The 18,823-nt window shown below is 42.1% G+C and overlaps 1 protein-coding gene across 2 annotated transcripts in view; it reads right to left on the bottom strand.

The window, feature by feature from the left end:
* The window catches only part of cdk6 (cyclin dependent kinase 6), a 152,339-nt gene that overhangs the window by 106,674 nt on the left and 26,842 nt on the right, over positions 1-18,823 (bottom strand). For both annotated transcript variants that reach the window (XM_078421352.1, XM_078421349.1), the window contains exon 3: positions 14,999-15,134. In XM_078421352.1, the coding sequence (XP_078277478.1) occupies positions 14,999-15,134 (136 nt within the window). The remainder of the gene's footprint in view (positions 1-14,998; positions 15,135-18,823) is intronic.

Here is an 18,823-nt window from a genome sequence, read left to right as displayed (position 1 = left end):
TATTCCATGTTTAGAGTTGGGATGAATATTTAATGATATGAAATCAATGCAGCGAGTGTTTGTGATGTAATATGGATAGCTGCAGGAAATGTATGTTTCTAACTTTACGACCGGTTTTCAGGAATGAACCCCTTGCGTAACCCAAGGATGACCTGTACTCGTATTTACAAAGGCCAATAACATTGCAAAACATTACAAACATTTCTCAGCGGCATTACCAAGTCTAGCCAGACATTATCAAAGATGCCCAAAGCTTGGTCAATGTAACAGTCAGTGGCTAGGGATATAGATTATGGTGGGGGTGCATAATGTTTAATTTAAGATAATTTCTGCTCATCTAGTGCTGACAATTTGGAGAAGGGGGATGAGTGGTGAGGTTGTCATCAGTAGGCAGGAAGAAATGGACAGATATATTGGTGAGGGCATGTGGTTACAGGGAGAAGGTGCAAACCCCATGCAGACAGCAGCAGAGGTGAGGCCTGAACCTGGGTCACTGGAACTGTGCGGAAGCAGCTCTACTAGCTGTACTACGGTGCCTTGGGAGAGAGGCGTAAATTTAGAAGGCTGCAAAGCCTCAGGGAAGGACAGAAAGTGCTGGTGTAACTCAGCAGGTCAGGTAACATCCCCGGAGATCATGGATAGCTGACATTTTGGTTCAGGACCTTTCTTCAGACCTCCAGGACGTTGCCGAAGTCAAAGGAGGTGGGAGAAGCAGACTAATAGTTGGAAAAACTAACAAAAAGGACTGTTCAAAAACTAGAAAGGACTGTTCAAACGTTAGAATTTCCTTAACATTATTGAAAAGATACAAATGCATTGAACATCTTCTTGAGGTCATTGTTATTGGTATTGTGCACAAACATAAATGATAGATTAATGACCATTGTACCAATACAATGCAGAAGCAGAAAGCTTGAAACAGAAAACGTTGCAAGAACACAGCATACAAAATGGCATCAATAGGCTGAAAGACTTCAGGTCACTTCTCATCAAAGGTTGATCTAATACTTATTTTCTGGTCTTGGTCTGCTGAGAGCTTCTAGCATTTTCTGTTTTTGTTACAGATTGTGATAGTTTCCTTATTACATTCATAAGTAGAAACCCGGCTGGAACAAGGAGTAGAGGTTTACATGGGATCCAAGGAGAATTAGTCAACTGGATAGAAAATCAGCTTCATGGAAGGAGCAGAGTGGAAGGTTTTCTTCAGACTGGAGGCTTGTGACTAGTGGTGTACCTCAGGGTTTGGTGTTGTTTGTAATCTGTATCAATGATTTGGATGATTAGTAAGTTTGCTGATTGAAAATAAAGTGAGTATTGTAGATAGCGAGGATGTTTGTCAAAAATTGCAGCAGGCTCTTGATCAATAGGGCAAGTTTGCTGAGGAACGGTTAATGCAGTTTAATTTGGAGGTGTGAGGTATTGCATTTTGGGAAGTCTAACCAGGGCAGGACCTTCACAGTAAATGGCAGTGCTCTTCAATGGCAGGGGAGCGTTGTGGAGCAGAGGGATTTAAAAGTGCAGGTGCATAGTTAATGGAAAGTGACTTAATTGAAAGTGGCATAGATAAGGTGGTCAAGAAGGCTTTTGGCACATTGGCCTTCATCAGTCAGAGTATTGACTAGAGAAGTTCAGAGGTTATGTTACAGTTGTACAAGACATTAGTGAAGCCACATTTAGTGTATTTATTGTGTTCCGTTTTGGTCACCATGTGAGAGCAAAGATGTTGTTAAGCTGGAAAGGGTGTGGAGAAGACTTATGAGGATATAATGAGGATATGTGGGGCGGGGGGGGTGGGGGGGTGGGTGGGTGGAATGCTGCAAATTTAGCAGGTATTTCACGCGATGAAAGGGTCTTCAAAAACTGATTAGCTGTCAATAGTAGCCTAGAATACTTCAAGCATATATATGCCTCCAATTTAAAATATTTTGTTGGCATAGTCATTTAGTTCAGCAGAATACATTCTTAGCTTTCTGAAGGTTCTCAAACAGAGGCACCGCATGGCATTTGGATGCATCAGAACTTATATTTCTATCATCATCCTATCCATTCTCTACAACAGTTGAAACTTTGAGAGCCTTCATGGACTGCTCAGCAACTTTTGGAACTTCGTTTTTCAAAGAATCAGAAGTAGAAATAAATCCCAGTAGCTTGCACTAAATATGTAAAATAGTACTAACTACTTCTTGAACTTTCAAACGTTATTAAAGTCTCTGGAACTGGGTGACACAGTGGGGCAACGAGTAGAGCTGCTCCCTCACAGCTCCAGGGACCACTGATGTTTGTGTGGAGATTGCACGTTCTCGCTGTACCTGTATGGTTTTCCTTGATCACTCCAGTTTCCTCTCACATCCCAAAGACGTGAGGGTGTTAGGTTAATCGGCTGCTGTAAATTGACCCTAACATAGGCCAGTAGTAGAAACTAGGGTGAGAATATGTTACAGGGAAAAAATAGTGCTATACTTCAAATTGGCATAGAGTAAATGGGCTACATTGGCCTCATTCTGTGTTTTTAGGGAAATATGGAAATATAGGAAATATGAATTTTGAAAGTTGGAAGTGGACTGTATCAGCTCTGATACTACAAATTCATCACAAACAATCAAGTTTGTTTGTTTCAAACCATCTGTACTTGCACTGCATTTAATGTGAAACCTGAGTAGTGGATAATTACACTGCACTAATTCATGCTGGTTCAGCTGCATTTATGTTACAATCATAGCAAAGCTCCTATAATGTACGGCATTAGTTTTCTACAAGCAAACATCTTAAAAGGACAATGTGATAAATTGGTATTTAATTTTATGGAAAATTGTGTTTCTGGAGCGATGTGCGCAAAACAAAAGCTGCACTGAATCCAACTAAAAAGTCAGCAAGTCATTATTATTTTCAACGTTCTCCCGTTGTAATGTTGCTTCCAGATGTATTTGACATATTCACTATTCCATAGTTCTCTCAAAATACACAGGCAAAATATTAACAGTCTACACAGAATCAAAGTTAACAATTGCAAAGAAATTCAACGGCAAGGTTCAAAATCCATCAATTGGCCATTTTGGATCTTTCAAGATGTAGAAATCATTTATTTGTAATGAAGTTTTTCTAGACATTCTGCAAGCTATTCCTTTAAAAAAAATAAACATTTGTTTCACAACCTACAAAAAGATGTGAACAGAGAGATGTAAGAAAATAACTGCAGATGCTGGTACAAATCAAAGGTATTTATTTCACAAAATGCTGGAGTAACTCAGCAGGTCAGGCAGCATCTCAGGAGAGAAGGAATGGGTGACGTTTCGGGGCGAGACCCTTCTTCAGTCTGAAGAAGGGTCTCGACCTGAAATGTCACCCATTCCTTCTCTCCTGAGATGCTGCTTGACCTGCTGAGTTACTCCAGCATTTTGTGAACAGAGAGAGATCAACTTTAAATTCAATAAGTTCTGTTACCGAATGAGTGTGTGGGATTTATCTCATGAAATGCATTCTTTCGTATTCACCTTAAATGACCTCAGATATTCTGGGCAAAACCCTCAGATTTTTCAGTGAGAATAAATAATTGTTGCTCTTCACATTAGTATAATATTGAACAATGTGTTTTTTTAAAGATTTGCCAGGAAAGAAAACTGAAATCATTCCTGGATAATTTTGTCATCAACTTCCCACCAAAACGGTACAATTGCAAAGAGAAAGTATGTTGAATATTGGGGTGGGACGAGACTGAGTAACAAAATATTTTTTTTCCTTGGCTGTAACAGTTAAACAATGGAAAAGTTTATATCCTAATCTGCTGTGAGCAGGCCAGATGCATTTATACTTCCAGTCTGCAGCCTTGTACTGAGGACCCAGCAACAGGCCCTTTATCCTGCAGCTGTTTGTGGACAGCAACTAATTGTATCCACTTGTTTAACCCAAGGGCAAATATCTATATGGGGATGTGAAGTAGTGGTGGGGAGAGGGGGTTCTAAGTGCCGTAACCATTCATTTCTAGTCATTTCCTCTGGTGTAACTTGCATGACAACATGTGACATACAGAAATTAATGGGGACGCTGTTCTGCCAATTCTTTTTAAATGGCTTTGACACTGGTTACAGCAGGCCTGCTTAGACAGCTTGCCAAGACCCCACACTGAAGACTGTGAGAGGCCCACTGCTTCATTCCGTAAATGGTTAGGAAGTGACTGGAAAGTTGAATTAAGGTTGTGAACATTTATCCAGATGAATTCAGTGAAAGCAGAGGTATCGCAATGTACAAATTAAATACTCCACTTACATGTAGAGGAATACAATGAAGTGACGACAAAAACTATAACATGAAAATTGAAGGAACAATTGCCATTTTGAAACTGTTTTTCCTGCTCAAAACAGCAACATTGTTTTCTTTGACCAGGTATAAATCAGAGCAGATGTCAAACCATTTTATGTCATTCTGTTATTTCGAATTATGCTTCATTAAAGCACTATTATCATGACTGAGAAAAGAACATCTGTCTGTCCAGACAGAAGCATGTTGTCATGTTCCCTTGAAACAAGAAACACGACAGTTGATAATTTAACAGATGATTTCATGCATTAGCTCCCACAGTCATCTCTCTCAAGATGGGCTCATTTTCATTCATTTTCATTCAGAATATTTCAAAGGCTGTTCTTTCTTCATACACATGTTTACATATGTTTCGTATTTTCTATATTTCATAACAAAAGAACTGTAACTAAAAGGTAGATTATTTAAACATGAAGCATGAGCAAGCCAAGACAATTACATTCTGGGATTGAGGCATGGCAATTACTTGTATAATCACGTTACATTTTCTGTTGGAACTACTAGGGCACATTGTTAACTGAATTAAACTGTCTGCCTGGGTATGTATGTCCAAATAAATCAGTTCAAATCCAAATAGCCGATTACTGTTCATCAGCCCATACTCAATCATCAGTAAATTGAGAAATGGAGTTGTCAACTGGCTACCTACTCAACAATAGCCAGTTCCACGAAGCTTGGCTTGAGTTCCATGAGGATCATTTGGGTGTAGGCCTCATTGACGTTCCAAACTTGGAAGAGAATCGATTTCTAAAGGTAAGGCAACTGCAAATGGACATCAAGGCAGTATTTGACTATAGACACAAAATGCTGGAGTAACTCAGTGGGACAGGCAGCATCTCTGAAGAGAAGGAATGGGCGACTTTTCGAGTCAAGACCCTTCTTCAGACTGATGTCAGTCATTTGGCTTCAGACCTTATTGACGTTCAGAAACGTCACCCATTCCTTCTCTCCAGAAATGCTGCTTGTTCTGCTGAGTTACTCCAGCATTTTGTGTCTATCTTCGGTTTAAACAAACATTTGCTTTTCCTTCCTACAGAATTTGATTATGGTATCAATGAGTCTTGCTGAAACTGAAGTTCATAGAAATCAAGAAAAGAAATCTCACCAAAGGATAGAGTCATTCCTAGCACAAAAAATGATCCCTACAGTTGTTGGAAATCAGTCACCTCGGGCACAATGTTACTATTGGAGTTCCTCAGGAAAGAATCCTAGCCAAACTCTTATCAGCTCTTTTGTAAATGACTTTGCTAATGAGCATGTTGTCATGTACCCTTGAAGCAAGAAACATGGCAGTTGATAATTGAACAGATGATTTCATCCATTAGCTCCCACAGTCATCATGAACTTGGAAAGGAGAGATGCTTCTTAAAGATTGTATAATGCACAGATAAATTCACAACTCCTGAGATAATGAAGCATTCTAGATTTTTAAAAAGATTTTTCTTAGATTTAGAGATACAGCGCGGAAACAGGCCCTTCGGCCCACCGAGTCCGCGCAGCCCAGCGATCCCCGCACATTAACACTATCCTACACACACTAGGGACAATTTTTACATTTTACCTAGTCAATTAACCTACCTGTACATCTTTGGAGTGTGGGAGGAAACCGAAGATCTCGGAGAAAACCCACGCAGGTTACGGGGAGAACGTACAAACTCCGTACAGACGGCGCCCGTAGTCAGGATCGAACCATTCGCTGTAAGGCAGCAACTCTACCGCTGCGCCACTGTGCCACATCACTAGTAAGTCATGAACAATATACTGGCTTGGTTTAAATGGTGCATATGTTCATGCTATATAAATGTCAAAAACTAGCCATCTATAAAAAACAAAGGCAATCACTTTATTTTGTAATTTTCCAGGATTACTATCATGAATCTCTGAGGGTTGGGTAAGGTTGCAGACGGGAAATGGGGACAGAGGTAATACATCATTACCTGAAACTTATCCAGATCACAAAGGAAATTCTACAGTCTGTAAGTGTGGTCACTGGAGCTGTGAGGCAGGGTCAATGACTGCTACACCGCCTCACCATCCCTTGCCAAAATATAATATAAAACAGACATCCAGGCTTGGCCTGACAACTAATAAATAGCATTAGTGTCACATATAAGTGTCACATTATGATCATCTTCAATAAAATAAAACTTAACTATCAGTTCTGCTTGTTGCCATTACAACAATTGGATTTCACTGCCGTCATTGTCAACGTAGGCCATCAAAGGAGGAGTAAAAGGACGATGCTAATCAGCGTCAGAGTTTGACTCTCAGTTTGAAGAAGGGTCTCAATCCGAAACGTCACCTATTCCTTTTCTCCACAGATACTGCCTGACCTGCTGAGTTACTCCAGCGTTTTGTGTCTATCTCCAGACACTGTGTCTTTTGAGTCAACACAACAGAGCAGAGGTTAGATACTTATGACCTCACACAAAGCCTTAACTTGACCACACTGGGGTACTTTGACAGCATATGTTAGGAAGGTGATATTCCATATCCCTCCATTCTCTACATATCCGTAAGTCTTTCTAAAAGTCTCTTAAATGCCACAATTGTATCTGCCATAATCACCATCCCTGGCAGCATGTCCAAGGCAGTCACCACCCTCTATGCAAAATACTTGTCCCACACATCTCCTTTAAACTTTGCCCTCTCGTATTTTATATTTCCATCCTGGGAAAAAGGTTCTAATAAGTAAGCGAGCAAGCAGGCAAGGGTTCTGAAAAGGTTTACAACTAAGTTGCATAGAAATTTCTTCTCTCAGAGGGTAATGAATCTCTAGAATTCAGCATCCTTGAGCGTTGTGGAGGCTTGATCATTGGAGGTATTTAAAGTGGAGCTGGGTACATTTTTGACGGGTTAGGGAATTGAGAGCTATTGAAAACTTGCATTGAAAAGGATGTGAGGCCATGATCACAATGAATGGCAGGGCAAGCTGCTGCTCTATTTTCTGGTGTTTTTGTGTTCAAGGAAGGGCAATGTCAGTCCTGTGTGCTTACTTATTAGCAGCCACTTTGAATTTTTACTTTCCTGCTGAATTTGGCTAAACAAATTTGGTTAAACAAACCAAATTTGGTGGCACAGCAATAGTGTTGCTGCCTTACAGCACCACAGACCCGGGTTCGATCCTGACTTGATTCCAGGTGCTGTCTGTACAGAGTTTGTACATTCTCCTGTGGCCGCGTGGGTTTTACCAGGGTATCCCGGTTTCCTCTCACACTCCAAAGACGTCCAGGTTTGTAAGTTAATTGACTTTGGTAAAAATTGTAAGGTGTCCCGAGTGTGTAGTGTGTGCTGGTGTGCAAGGATTGCTGGTCGGCGCTGATTTGGTGAGCCAAAGGGCCTGTTCCTCTGGGGATGAATAAAGTTTTATCGTATCGTATTGTATCGTATCATATCTCTAAACTAAACAAAAAACTGTGTGTGCAATCAGATGCATGAAGATCTGTGCCTTGTTAGGTCAAAAATAAAACAGGCTGGTTGCAACTAGGGAGAATTAGATTTAGCAGAATCTTTAATGGCTGCTTCAGCACTTTGGTTCCCACTTTGTTCAGCCATCTGTACATAACATTGCCAACAGTGGAGTTCCATGTCAATGCTTTCGATTGATGTAGAGAAAGATGAAGGGCTTCCTACAACAAAACAGAACTACATTGTATCGCCACTGACATCTCTGAATCTGAAAGAGTTTAAATGCAAGTGGCAAATGAACCTTAAATTACATCTATATACTAAAACTCTCATTTGTTTGTTTGTTTGTTTGTTCCTGAACTACAGCCAAAACGGTACAGGGTAGTGCAAGAAATTTAGGCCCACCTTACTCAACGTCGTCCCTTTGGTGCTAATGGAAGAGGTTTCATTGAAATTGGTGTTATATTTTTTAAGTTATTCACTTTTTAAAGTTTAAATCTATCTCCTAGGGAGGGAGGGAGGGATGGAGGGAGGAGGGTGGGGGAGGAGGGAGGATAAAGGGGTCGAGGGAGATGGAATGGGGAGGGAAAGGGGAATTGGGAGGGGAGGGGCGAGTGGAGGGAGGGGGTGGAGGGAGGGGGGAGGGGGAGGGGAGGGGTGAGGAGGAGGGGAAGGGGATGGGAGGAGGGAGGGGGAGGAGGGGGGGTTGGGGGGAAGAGGGGAGGGGGATAGGAGAGGGTGCTGCACTAATGCAGGAAAGGTTTGGGCCCAACGGGTCCACCTGGTCTAGTAGTGTCTTAAAACTATTTTATAACAAATAAATTACTTTTGATCAAGTTGTGGCTGATTGTAGCTTACCTCCATCTATCTGCCTCCATTCCATAACCTTTAATACATTTGGCAAACTGAAATCTATCAAAGTTAGTCCTGCCATCTGCTATTAAACCTCAGCCTCTGATCTTTGGGGAGCCAGTTCCAGGTTTCCACCACCCTTTGTGTGAATAAGTGTTTTTTTTATATTACTCTTGAATGGTGTAGCTCTCCTTCAGTATTTGCCATTAGTCTGTGAAGACAGTGTCTATGTATCCGGTCATATCAGTTTACTATCCCAAGCCCCTCAAATGCATCACTCTTAAATCTTCTGCCTTCACGAGAAAAAATACCTGGCCTGTGCAACGTCTGATCATAGTTCAGCCTCAGAACATTTTGGACTGCATCTCAACCAATGAGGTGGAGATATGATGCCGAATAGCAATGTACACAGATCCTTCCATAACACAATGTTCAGTCCATACATCTCACAGTGAAATACACGTTCGGTTAGGTGCTACACAATCGGTCTTACTGTAACACGAGGTTGTATCTACATATTCCAGCGGAATAGGAAAACAAAACGCAAAATGAAACTGAAAACCAGAAATAAAAACAGAAGGTGCTGGAAATAAGCAATATGTCAGATAGCATCTGTGAAGAGAGGAACAAAGTTAATGCATTTCATGTAATTAAGTTACAGAGACATTGCAGGGCTGGGGAAAGCAAAGGGAATATTCGTGTCTTGTGTGGGGGTTTCTCTAATATATCCATCTCAGAACCTGAAGCAATCCATTTGCTAAAGACCAGATTCAACCTGGTCATTAAAACTCAAAGACTGGGGCGGTGAACTAACCTCCACATAGCTTCTCAGACTGCTCTCTGGACCATGATCCCAACACTGAACATCAGGCAGATTTCCAAACAATCACTGACCTCTTTTCCTTGGGGAAATCTTTGGGAAAGACGAGGAGTGGGAGATAGTGCGCACCAGAGTGAGAGAGAGTGGGTTGGATAGTGGGAGAAATGGGTGCGTACCAGAGTGAGGGAGAGTGGGTTGGATAGTGGGAGAAATGGGTGCGTACCAGAGTGAGGGAGAAAGGGGGTGAGGGGGGAGTATTACTGATTTTTTCATTTCTCCTTTGTCACTTACTTCCCCCGTCTGGCAATCAAATCTCCCTCACCTATATCCACCTATCACCTGAAAGACGTTGTCCCACCCGCATCTTTCTTTTCCAGCTTCTCTCCCCCACTACAATCAGTCTGAGGAAGGATCCTGACCTGAAACATCATCTATCCATCCCCACTACAGATGCTGCCTGACACACTGAGTTACTCCAGCACTTTGTGTTTTGCTCAAGATTCCAGCATCTGCTGTTCTTTGTGTTTCCAAATTACATGGTTCTTTTACAACACGAAGGCTTGAGTCCAAGAGTGAACATGTCTTACAACAATTACTTGGGACCTTGGTGAGACCACAGTTGGACCATATGCACAATTTTGATCTTAAGCCAAAAAAAGGTTATACTTATTATAGAGGGAGTTCAATAAAGATTTATAATTCATAATGACACCACCCAGCATATAATCCTCCAACATGTTCGCCACCTCCAACGGGATCCCACTGCTGGCCACATCTTCCCATTTCCACCCCTTTCTGATTTCCGCAAAAACCGTTCCCTCCACAAATCCTTGGTCAACTCGTCCCTTCCCACCCAAACAACCCCCTCCCCAGGTACTTTCCCCTGCAACCGCAGGAGATGCAACACCTGTCCCTTTACCTCCCCCCATCGACTCCATCCAAGGACCCAAACAGTCTTTCCAGGTGAGTTTCACTTGCACCTCCTTCAACCGCATCTACTGTATCCACTGTTCCAGATGTCAACTCCTGTACATGGGCGAGACCAAGCGCAGGCTCGGCGATCGTTTCGCTGAACATCTCCGCTCAGTCTGCCTTAACCTACCTGATCTCCCGGTTGCTCAGCACTTTAACTCCCCCTCCTATTCCCAATCTGACCTTTCTGTCCTGGGCCTCCTCCATTGTCAGAGTGAGGCCCAGCGCAAATTGGAGGAACAGCACCTCATATTTCGCTTGGGTAGCTTCCACCCCAGCGGTATGAATATTGACTTCTCTAACTTCAAATAGTTCTTGCTTTCCCTTCCTCTCCATCCCTTCCCCCTTCCCAGTTCTCCCACCAGCCTTACTGTCTCCGACTACATTCTATCTCTGTCCCGCCCACTCTCCTGACATCAGTCTGAAGAAGGGTCTCGACCCGAAATGCCACCCATTCCTTCTCTCCAGAGATGTTGCCTGTCCCCCTGAGTTCTTCAGCATTTGCTGTCCACCTTCAATTTAAACCAGCATCTGCAGTTCTTTCCTACACATTCAACATATTAATTCCTGGAATGGCAGATCTTACACTTGAGAGATAGCACTATGGTGCCATGGCGGCACAGCAGTTAGTGCTGCTGCCTCACAGGTCCAGAAAATGGATTCTATCCTGACCTCCGGTACTTTCTATTTGTAGGTTGCATGCTCTCACTATGATTGCTTACATTTCCTCTAAGCGCTCTAGGTTCCTTCCATATCCCTATGATGTGCCAGTGGGTTAATTGACTGCCATTTGTGAGGATTAGTGGCAAAAGAAAAATACAAATCAAATGGTTCATAGGCACGTGTGAAAGACAGTTGCAGTGCTACAGGGAGATTGAGACAATGGATGTTGTCTACATGGACTTTAGCAAGGCAAGCCCTTTGCAAGATGCCACATAATTGGCTAGTCCAGAAGGTTAGCTCACATGGGTTCCAGGGTGTGCTAGTCAACTGGATTCTCATTCCCCTCTCCCCTGACACTCAGTCTGAAGAAGGGTCTCAACCCGAAACGTCACCCATTCCTAGTCTCCACAAATACTGCCTGTCCCGCTGAGTTACTCCAGTATTTTATGTCTATCGACTGGATTCAAAATTGGCTTGGGGAAATAAATCAAAAGGTAGCTATGGAGGGTAGTTTTCCTGATTATGGGCCTGTTACTAGTGGTATGCCACAGGGATCAATGTTTGGCCCACTGTTGCTCCCTATCTATATTATGGATTTGGATGACAATGTAGTTAACATAGTTAGTAACTTTGCAGATGACATCAAAATTGATGGTATAGTGGACAGTGAAGAAGGTTATCTACATTTACAACCTGGTCTAGATCAATTAATGGGCCAAAGAATGACATGGAATGTAAATGTGAGGTGTTGCACTTTGCTATCTTAAACAAGAGTAAGGTTTACACAGTAAATGGTAGGGCTCTGGAGAATGAGTGGTCATATACGGAACAAATTGCCAGATGAGGTTTGATGAAATTTGATAAAGTTTAACAGACATTTGGGGCGGTATATGGACAGGAAAGATTTAAAGGCATATGGGCCAAATATAGGCAATTGGGACTAGCTCAGCTATAAAGCCTGGTTGGCATGGTTGGGCGATGGGCCTTTGTCCATGCTGTATGACTCTACAAAAGGTGAACAAATATAAGATTAATGGGCTACTTCACCTTAGACCCAGCATGGACATGATGAGCTGAATGTCATCGTTCTGTCCTAGTACTAGATAGAGAAAACCACGCCTCTATTCTCTTAAGAAGAAATAGAGATGATCTCACTGAAATTTATAAAATTCTTTAAAGATTTGACAAGGTAGATGGGGAAAGAGGTTTCCCCTGGTTAAAGAAGTTAGAACTAGGATTCATATCTCAAAATAAGGCGAAGGCCAAATACAATGAAGAGGAAAGATTTATTCACTTAGATGATAATCAGTCCTTTGAATTCTCTGCCCTGGAGAATCGTGGAGGCTCAGTCACTGATCGCAGTCAAACCATAACTGATTATGGATATTAAAGGAATTCAAGGATAGTGCACAGGGCAGGAAAAGATGTTTTGATCAGCTTTGATTACGTGAATGATGAAGCAGATTGGAGGGACTGAATAGACAATAGACAATAGGTGCAGGAGTAGGCCATTCGGCCCTTCGAACCAGCACCACCATTCAATGTGATCATGGCTGATCACTCTCAATCAGTACCCCGTTCTTGCCTTCTCCCCATACCCCCTGACTCCGCTATCCTTAAGAGGTCTATCTAGCTCTGTCTTGAATGTATTCAGAGAATTGGCCACTGCCTTCTGAGGCAGTAAATTCCACAGATTTACAACTCTCTGACTGAAAATGTTTTTCCTCATCTCCGTTCTAAATGGCCTACCCCTTATTCTTAAACTGTGGCCCCTGGTTCTGGACTCCCCCAACATTGGGAACATGTTTCCTGCCTAGTAAACCTAGGCTGCACGCCCTCAATAGCAAGAATATCGTTCCTCAAATTTGGTCTATTTGAATGGTCTATTCCTGCTCCTATCTTCTTATATCTGTTTTATACATAGTTCAGTCTAAATAAATCCCTATTAAGTATGTTACTCAGTGTGGTCCAATCCCTGTGTAATACATGATTCTACATACAGATCCCTGAGTAATACATTGTTGGGTATATGGAACGATTTGCCAGAGGAGGTAGCTGAGGCAGATACTATAACAGCATTTAAAAGACACTTGGATAGGTACGTGGATAGGAATGGTTTAGAGGGATGCGGGCTAAACGTGGGCAAATAGGATTAGATTAGATGGGGCATCAAGGTTGGTCTGGACGAGTTTAGTTTAGTTTAGTTTCGTGATACAGCGCGGTAACAGGCCCTTCGGCCCACAGAGTCCGAACCGACCAGCAATCCTCACATATTAACACTATCCTACACACACTAGGGGCAATTTACCATTTTACCAAGCCAATTTACGTACAATCCTGTACGTCTTTGGTGTGTGGGAGGAAACCGGAATAACGGGGGGAAACCAACGCAGGTCACGGGAAGAACGTACATATTCCATACAGACAACACCCGTGGTCGGGAACAATCTCGGGTCTCTGGCGCTGTAAGGCAGCAACTCTACCGCTGCAGTACCGAGTTGGGCTGTTTCTATACCGTATGATCTATGACATTTTTCAGTGCGTTTAGATTTTCGGATAACACACTATTCTGTGCAGAAATCTCCATGTGAAACCTTGTTCAGTCAGTACAGCACATTACATAGTGTACAGATTAAAGATCCCTATGTAATATGCTGGAGTAACTCAGCGTGACAGGCAGCATCTCTGGAGAGAAGGAATGGGTGATGTTTCGGGCCGAGACCCTTCTTCAGACTTCTAACGTCTTGACCTGAAATGTCACCCATTCCTTCCCCCAGAGATAATGTCTGTCCCGCTGAGTTACTCCAGCATTTTGTGTCTATCTTCGGTTTAAACCAGTATCTGCTGTTCCTTACGACACAGTCCCTATGTAATATCTTGTTCAGTCTGCACAGTTTTCTACGAACCATATTGTTCTATGTACAAATTACTGTGCATAACATTGCCCAGCCAGCTGAGCTCGGTATAACACACACATCCAGTGGAACACATTGTTCCATTTATAGATATCCATCAAGCACATTGTTCAACACATACATATCCTGGGGTAACAGATTGTTCTGTTTAAAACGGAACACCAGATACTACAGATGCTGGAATCTGGAGCAAAAGGAAACCCAACTTGTGGAGGAACTCAGCAGGTCAGGCAGTATCTGTGGAGGCAAAGGGATTGTCGACGTTTCATGTCGAGATCCTACATCAGGACATGCATTAAAAATATCTGTGTGAGTCAGAGTCAAACAGCATGGAAACAAACCCTTCGGCCCAATATGTCCAATGCTGACCAAAATGCCCCATCTATGTTTGTCCCTTTTGCCGGTGTTTGGCATATCCCTCTAAGCCTTTTCTATCCATGTACTTTCCAAATATATTTTAAATGGTGTTATAGTACCTGCCTCAACTACCTCTCTGGCAGCTCAATCTATATACCCACCACCCTCTCTGTGAAAACAATGACCCTCAGGATCTTATTAAATCTTTCTCTTCTCACCTTAACCCTATGCCCTTTAGTTCTTGAATTCCCCCAACTTGGGAAAAAGATTTAATGCATTCACCCTATCTATTCCCCTTATGATTTTATACACCTCTATAAGATAACCCCTTATCCTCCTGCGCTCCGAATAAAGTCCAAGCCTGCCCAATCTCTCCCTGTAGCTCAGGCCCTTGAGTCCTCAGATTCTAAAGAAAGGCCCCAAGCTGAAACGTCACCTATTCATGTTCTCAGGGATGCTGCATGATCCGCTGAGTTACCCCTGCTCTTAGTGTCGTCTTTTGATGGATATTCGTGTTGATTTCACAACAACCATGCAATATTGCTCCAACCTCCTTTAATTTGTCCTCTTAAATTTACACCAGCATATCACTCCCCAACAAATTTTTATTGCAGATGCACCCATCCCTTTCTGCTATGTGCTTCCTCACATGTCTATCAGCCCAAGCACCGCCATCATTACAGATTGCTCTTTGTACCTTTATTGTTTCCGGGGGCACTCCTGGCTCTGGGGCTTTCTCCAAATAGGTAGTCAAATCTTGATCGATATGTTCAAACACAAGAGTCAATTTTGTCTCCCTGTCTGTTCGAGACACGGTGCAAACATCAAACAACCTAAAAACAAAAAGTAAAGAAACAAAAGATAAAAATCTGTGGAGGGTAATTACATAAAAGCAGTCACCATCATGTACTTTTGGTACACGCACGCAACTGCTTGGCTAATTATCCCCAAAAGTGAGCTTCACAAAGTCATAGACACCAGCCTTCTGGCACACCCTGTCCATGCCAGAACAGTTTGTATATGAAGGAACTGCAGACGCTGGTTTACACCGAAGATAGGCACAAAATGCTGGAGTAACTCAGCGGAACGGGCATTATCTCTGGTGAGAAGTAATGGATGATTTTCGGGCTGAGGCCTTTCTTCAGACTGGCAGAATTGTTCGCCAGCCGATCCCTCGCCTTCCAGCACTGGCTCTGTATGCCTGCAGCCACAGCTCATAACTGTATGTCCAAGTATTTATTAAAGTTATGACAGCTGCGGCCTCCACCACCATTTCATCGAGTGATTTGTTTTTCCCTTGTCTCTATAATTTTAAATATTTAAATCTATGCCCTTTGCTTTTTTTGTCCCCTTTTGATGTTGTTGTTAGCTCACAGAGCAATCCCGTTAACTTACCCAACAATCAATTTTACCCCAAATCCCCTTGAACTCCCCCAGATTCTAACACTCACCTGCAAACTAGGGATAATTTTCAGAAGTCAGTTAACCCACCAAATGTCCTTGAGATGTGGTAGGAAGCTGAAGCACTGGGGGAACCCACATGGTCCTCTGAAAGTGTGAACTCAACTCAGCCAATTCTAGAGGTTAGGATAGAACCCAGGTCACTAGACCTATGAAGCAGCAAATCTACTAGATACAGAGCTGTTCTCCCTTTCTCCTCCCTGCCCACAGGAAATGGGTCTTTCCAAGTTGTTCAAGTCTCTTCATAATTTTATACATCTCAATTATATTTCCCCTTAATTTTCACTATTTCAAGCAAAGTAATCCTGGCGTTTCCTTGTGGCTATAATTTTTCAATCTTAGCAACATCCTCTTAAATTGTCTTTACATCTTCCCTACAATATGGTAACAAAAACTTCAAGTAGAATTCAACCTTTAGCTGATTTCGCAGTGGAGCTTCTCTCCAGTTATGTACAGTTTGAACATTATTAGTATTATTTCCATTTATTAAGTTGCACCAGAATGTGAATGGCAAATTCATCCAATTCTATTGTACCAAAATCATCTATGGCTAATAGCTTTTGAGTCATAGAGAGTCATAGATTGAGTGATACAGTGTGGAAACAGGCCCTTTGCCCCAACTTGCCCACACCGGCCAACAATGTCCCAGCTACACTAGTTCCACTTGCCTGTGCTTGGTCCATATCCCTCCAAACCTGTCCTATCCATGTCCCTGTCTAACTGTTTCTTAAACGATGGGATAGTCCCAGCCTCAACTACCTCCTCTGGCAGCTTGTTCCATACACCCACCACCCTTTGTGTGAAAAAGTTACCCCTCGGATTCCTATTAAATCTTTTCCCCTTCACCTTGAACCTATGTCCTCTGGTCCTCGATTCCCCTGCTCTGGGCAAGAGACTCCGTGCATCTACCCGATCTATTCCTCTCATGATTTTGTACACCTCTGTAAGATCACCTCTCATCCTTCTGCGCTCCATAGAATAGTGACCCAGCGTACGCAACCTCGCCCTATAGCTCACACCCTCTAGTCATGACAATATCTTCGTAATTTTTTTCTGAACCCTTTCATGCTTGACAATATCTTTCCTATAACTGTGCCCAGAACTGAACATAATATTCTAAATACGGTCTCACCCAACGTCTTATACAACTGCAACATGACCTTCCAACTTCTATACTCAATACTCTGACTGATGAAAGCCAAAGTGCCAAAAGCCTTTTTGACCACCTTATCCACCTGCAACTCGACCTTCAAGTAACCATGCACCTGTACTCCTAGATCCCTCTGCTCTACAACAGCCTACCATTTACTGTGTAGGTCCTGCCCTTGTTCGACGTCCCAAAATGTAAACTCGTGTTGCAGAACCTCCTTCCTCTTCCTTTTCCTACCTATATCGTTCGTGCCAACATGCACAACAACCTCCGGCTACTCCCCCTCACTCTTGAGGATCCCGTGCAGCCGCTCCGAGATGAAAGAACTCCCACATAAACCCAATGTATTGTCCATTTTTTCTTAATATTGAATTTCCTATTTAAAAGTTAAGGATTCTTAACTATTGGCAGCAGGCCATTCTACTTCATAATGTCTTCTAGTATGCATTGCATTGTCTTTGGTTAAAAAATGGGTGCAATAATGCTAAAGGATGGTGCAGACATGAAATGAGACAAGGCCATCACAGAACCTGAAAAACACTGGATGAGAACTTCCTAAAATCAACCAGTTGCCTACGCTCTTCAATGCCATAAGGAAAACACACAGAGTAAACTTTCAATTCAATTTCCCTGGAAGGTCCCAATGTATAAGGGGAAAGTACTGCATCGCCACAGGCTCTTGAACAGTGTAGTGTAGGTGAGATAACACAAACCACACCCACAAAATGACTCGGAAAAATTTGACAAACTAGAAAGCCACATTGTTAGCTCTACCAATTGCTGAAGCTACTGGGGTTTTGCATCCATCTGAAGTATCCCGACGATAGAAAATATTCAAATCACCAGTGTTAAAAGTCAAGTAAGCAATTAAAAAAATAATTGCCTCATTGACAAACTTTTGGACATCTCTTATTTCTTAAATAATGGTATCTTCCAATTTGTTGCGACAGGCCCAGAATCCAGGGAATTTTACAAGTCATTTGCTATCTCTGCAGCCTTTTAGAATCTTTGGATGCAGGCTGTACAGTTCCATTTGTTTCCTGATTGTCATGTTTGATGTGCCAAGATGCTCAAGTCTGATATTGTATCACTACAAACTAACTAATTCATTATATCAGTATTCAAATGTGATTGTTTGCAACCTCCAGAATACTAGAAATACATTGAGTGAACCAAAAAAAGTATAAAGTCACAAGTTTTTTTAAAGCACTTCACAGACGATGCACAAAAATCCTTCCTATGGAAACAATGCAATAATGTTCTGGGCACATCTCGTCAGGCTGCAATGGAGGGATGACTGTATACACTGTTTCTGAGAGGAGACAAATACAAACAAGCCCTGACACTGGCATTTTAAAATTTTGCCAATTTTGACTTGGCTTAACCACCTTCCGACCTGAGCTAAGCGTTCTGCTCAATTCCCGGCCATGCCTTTTTGATCTCATGTATTTATTCCAAGTGAGCCCAAATATTTCATCCTCATTCTTCTTTATCAGCTGACAACTTGCTCTGAACATTATTTTTATTTTCTTCTCTCTTCCATTCTCATTCATTTTCTTAAACCTATTTAAACTCTGTACAATTCAGCTATAATTAGCAAGCACCCTCCGCTCTCAGCCAGTACCATTACTGTTTGCATCATTCAGTCTATCCTGCCCCCTAAACTAGAACGGATATTCCTATTGTTCTCAGCATCCCTTCCCTTACTCTGCATCTTAAACATGTTTGTTTCTAATTGTTAGTAATTTCTGTTGAAAGATTGTTTCTCTCTCTTCAGATGTTGATTCTTGCAGTATCTTTCATCTGGTTATTCTATCAGTGCTTGGCGCAGAGATGTTAACAGCTCTATAACAAAATAACCTTAATAATATTAAAGGCTTTGTATTATTGTGATAGGTTTTTGTAAATGGG

Source organism: Rhinoraja longicauda, chromosome 2, assembly GCF_053455715.1.
Source record: "Rhinoraja longicauda isolate Sanriku21f chromosome 2, sRhiLon1.1, whole genome shotgun sequence".
NCBI lineage: Eukaryota > Metazoa > Chordata > Chondrichthyes > Rajiformes > Arhynchobatidae > Rhinoraja > Rhinoraja longicauda.
This window is presented reverse-complemented; position numbering and strand designations above follow the sequence as displayed.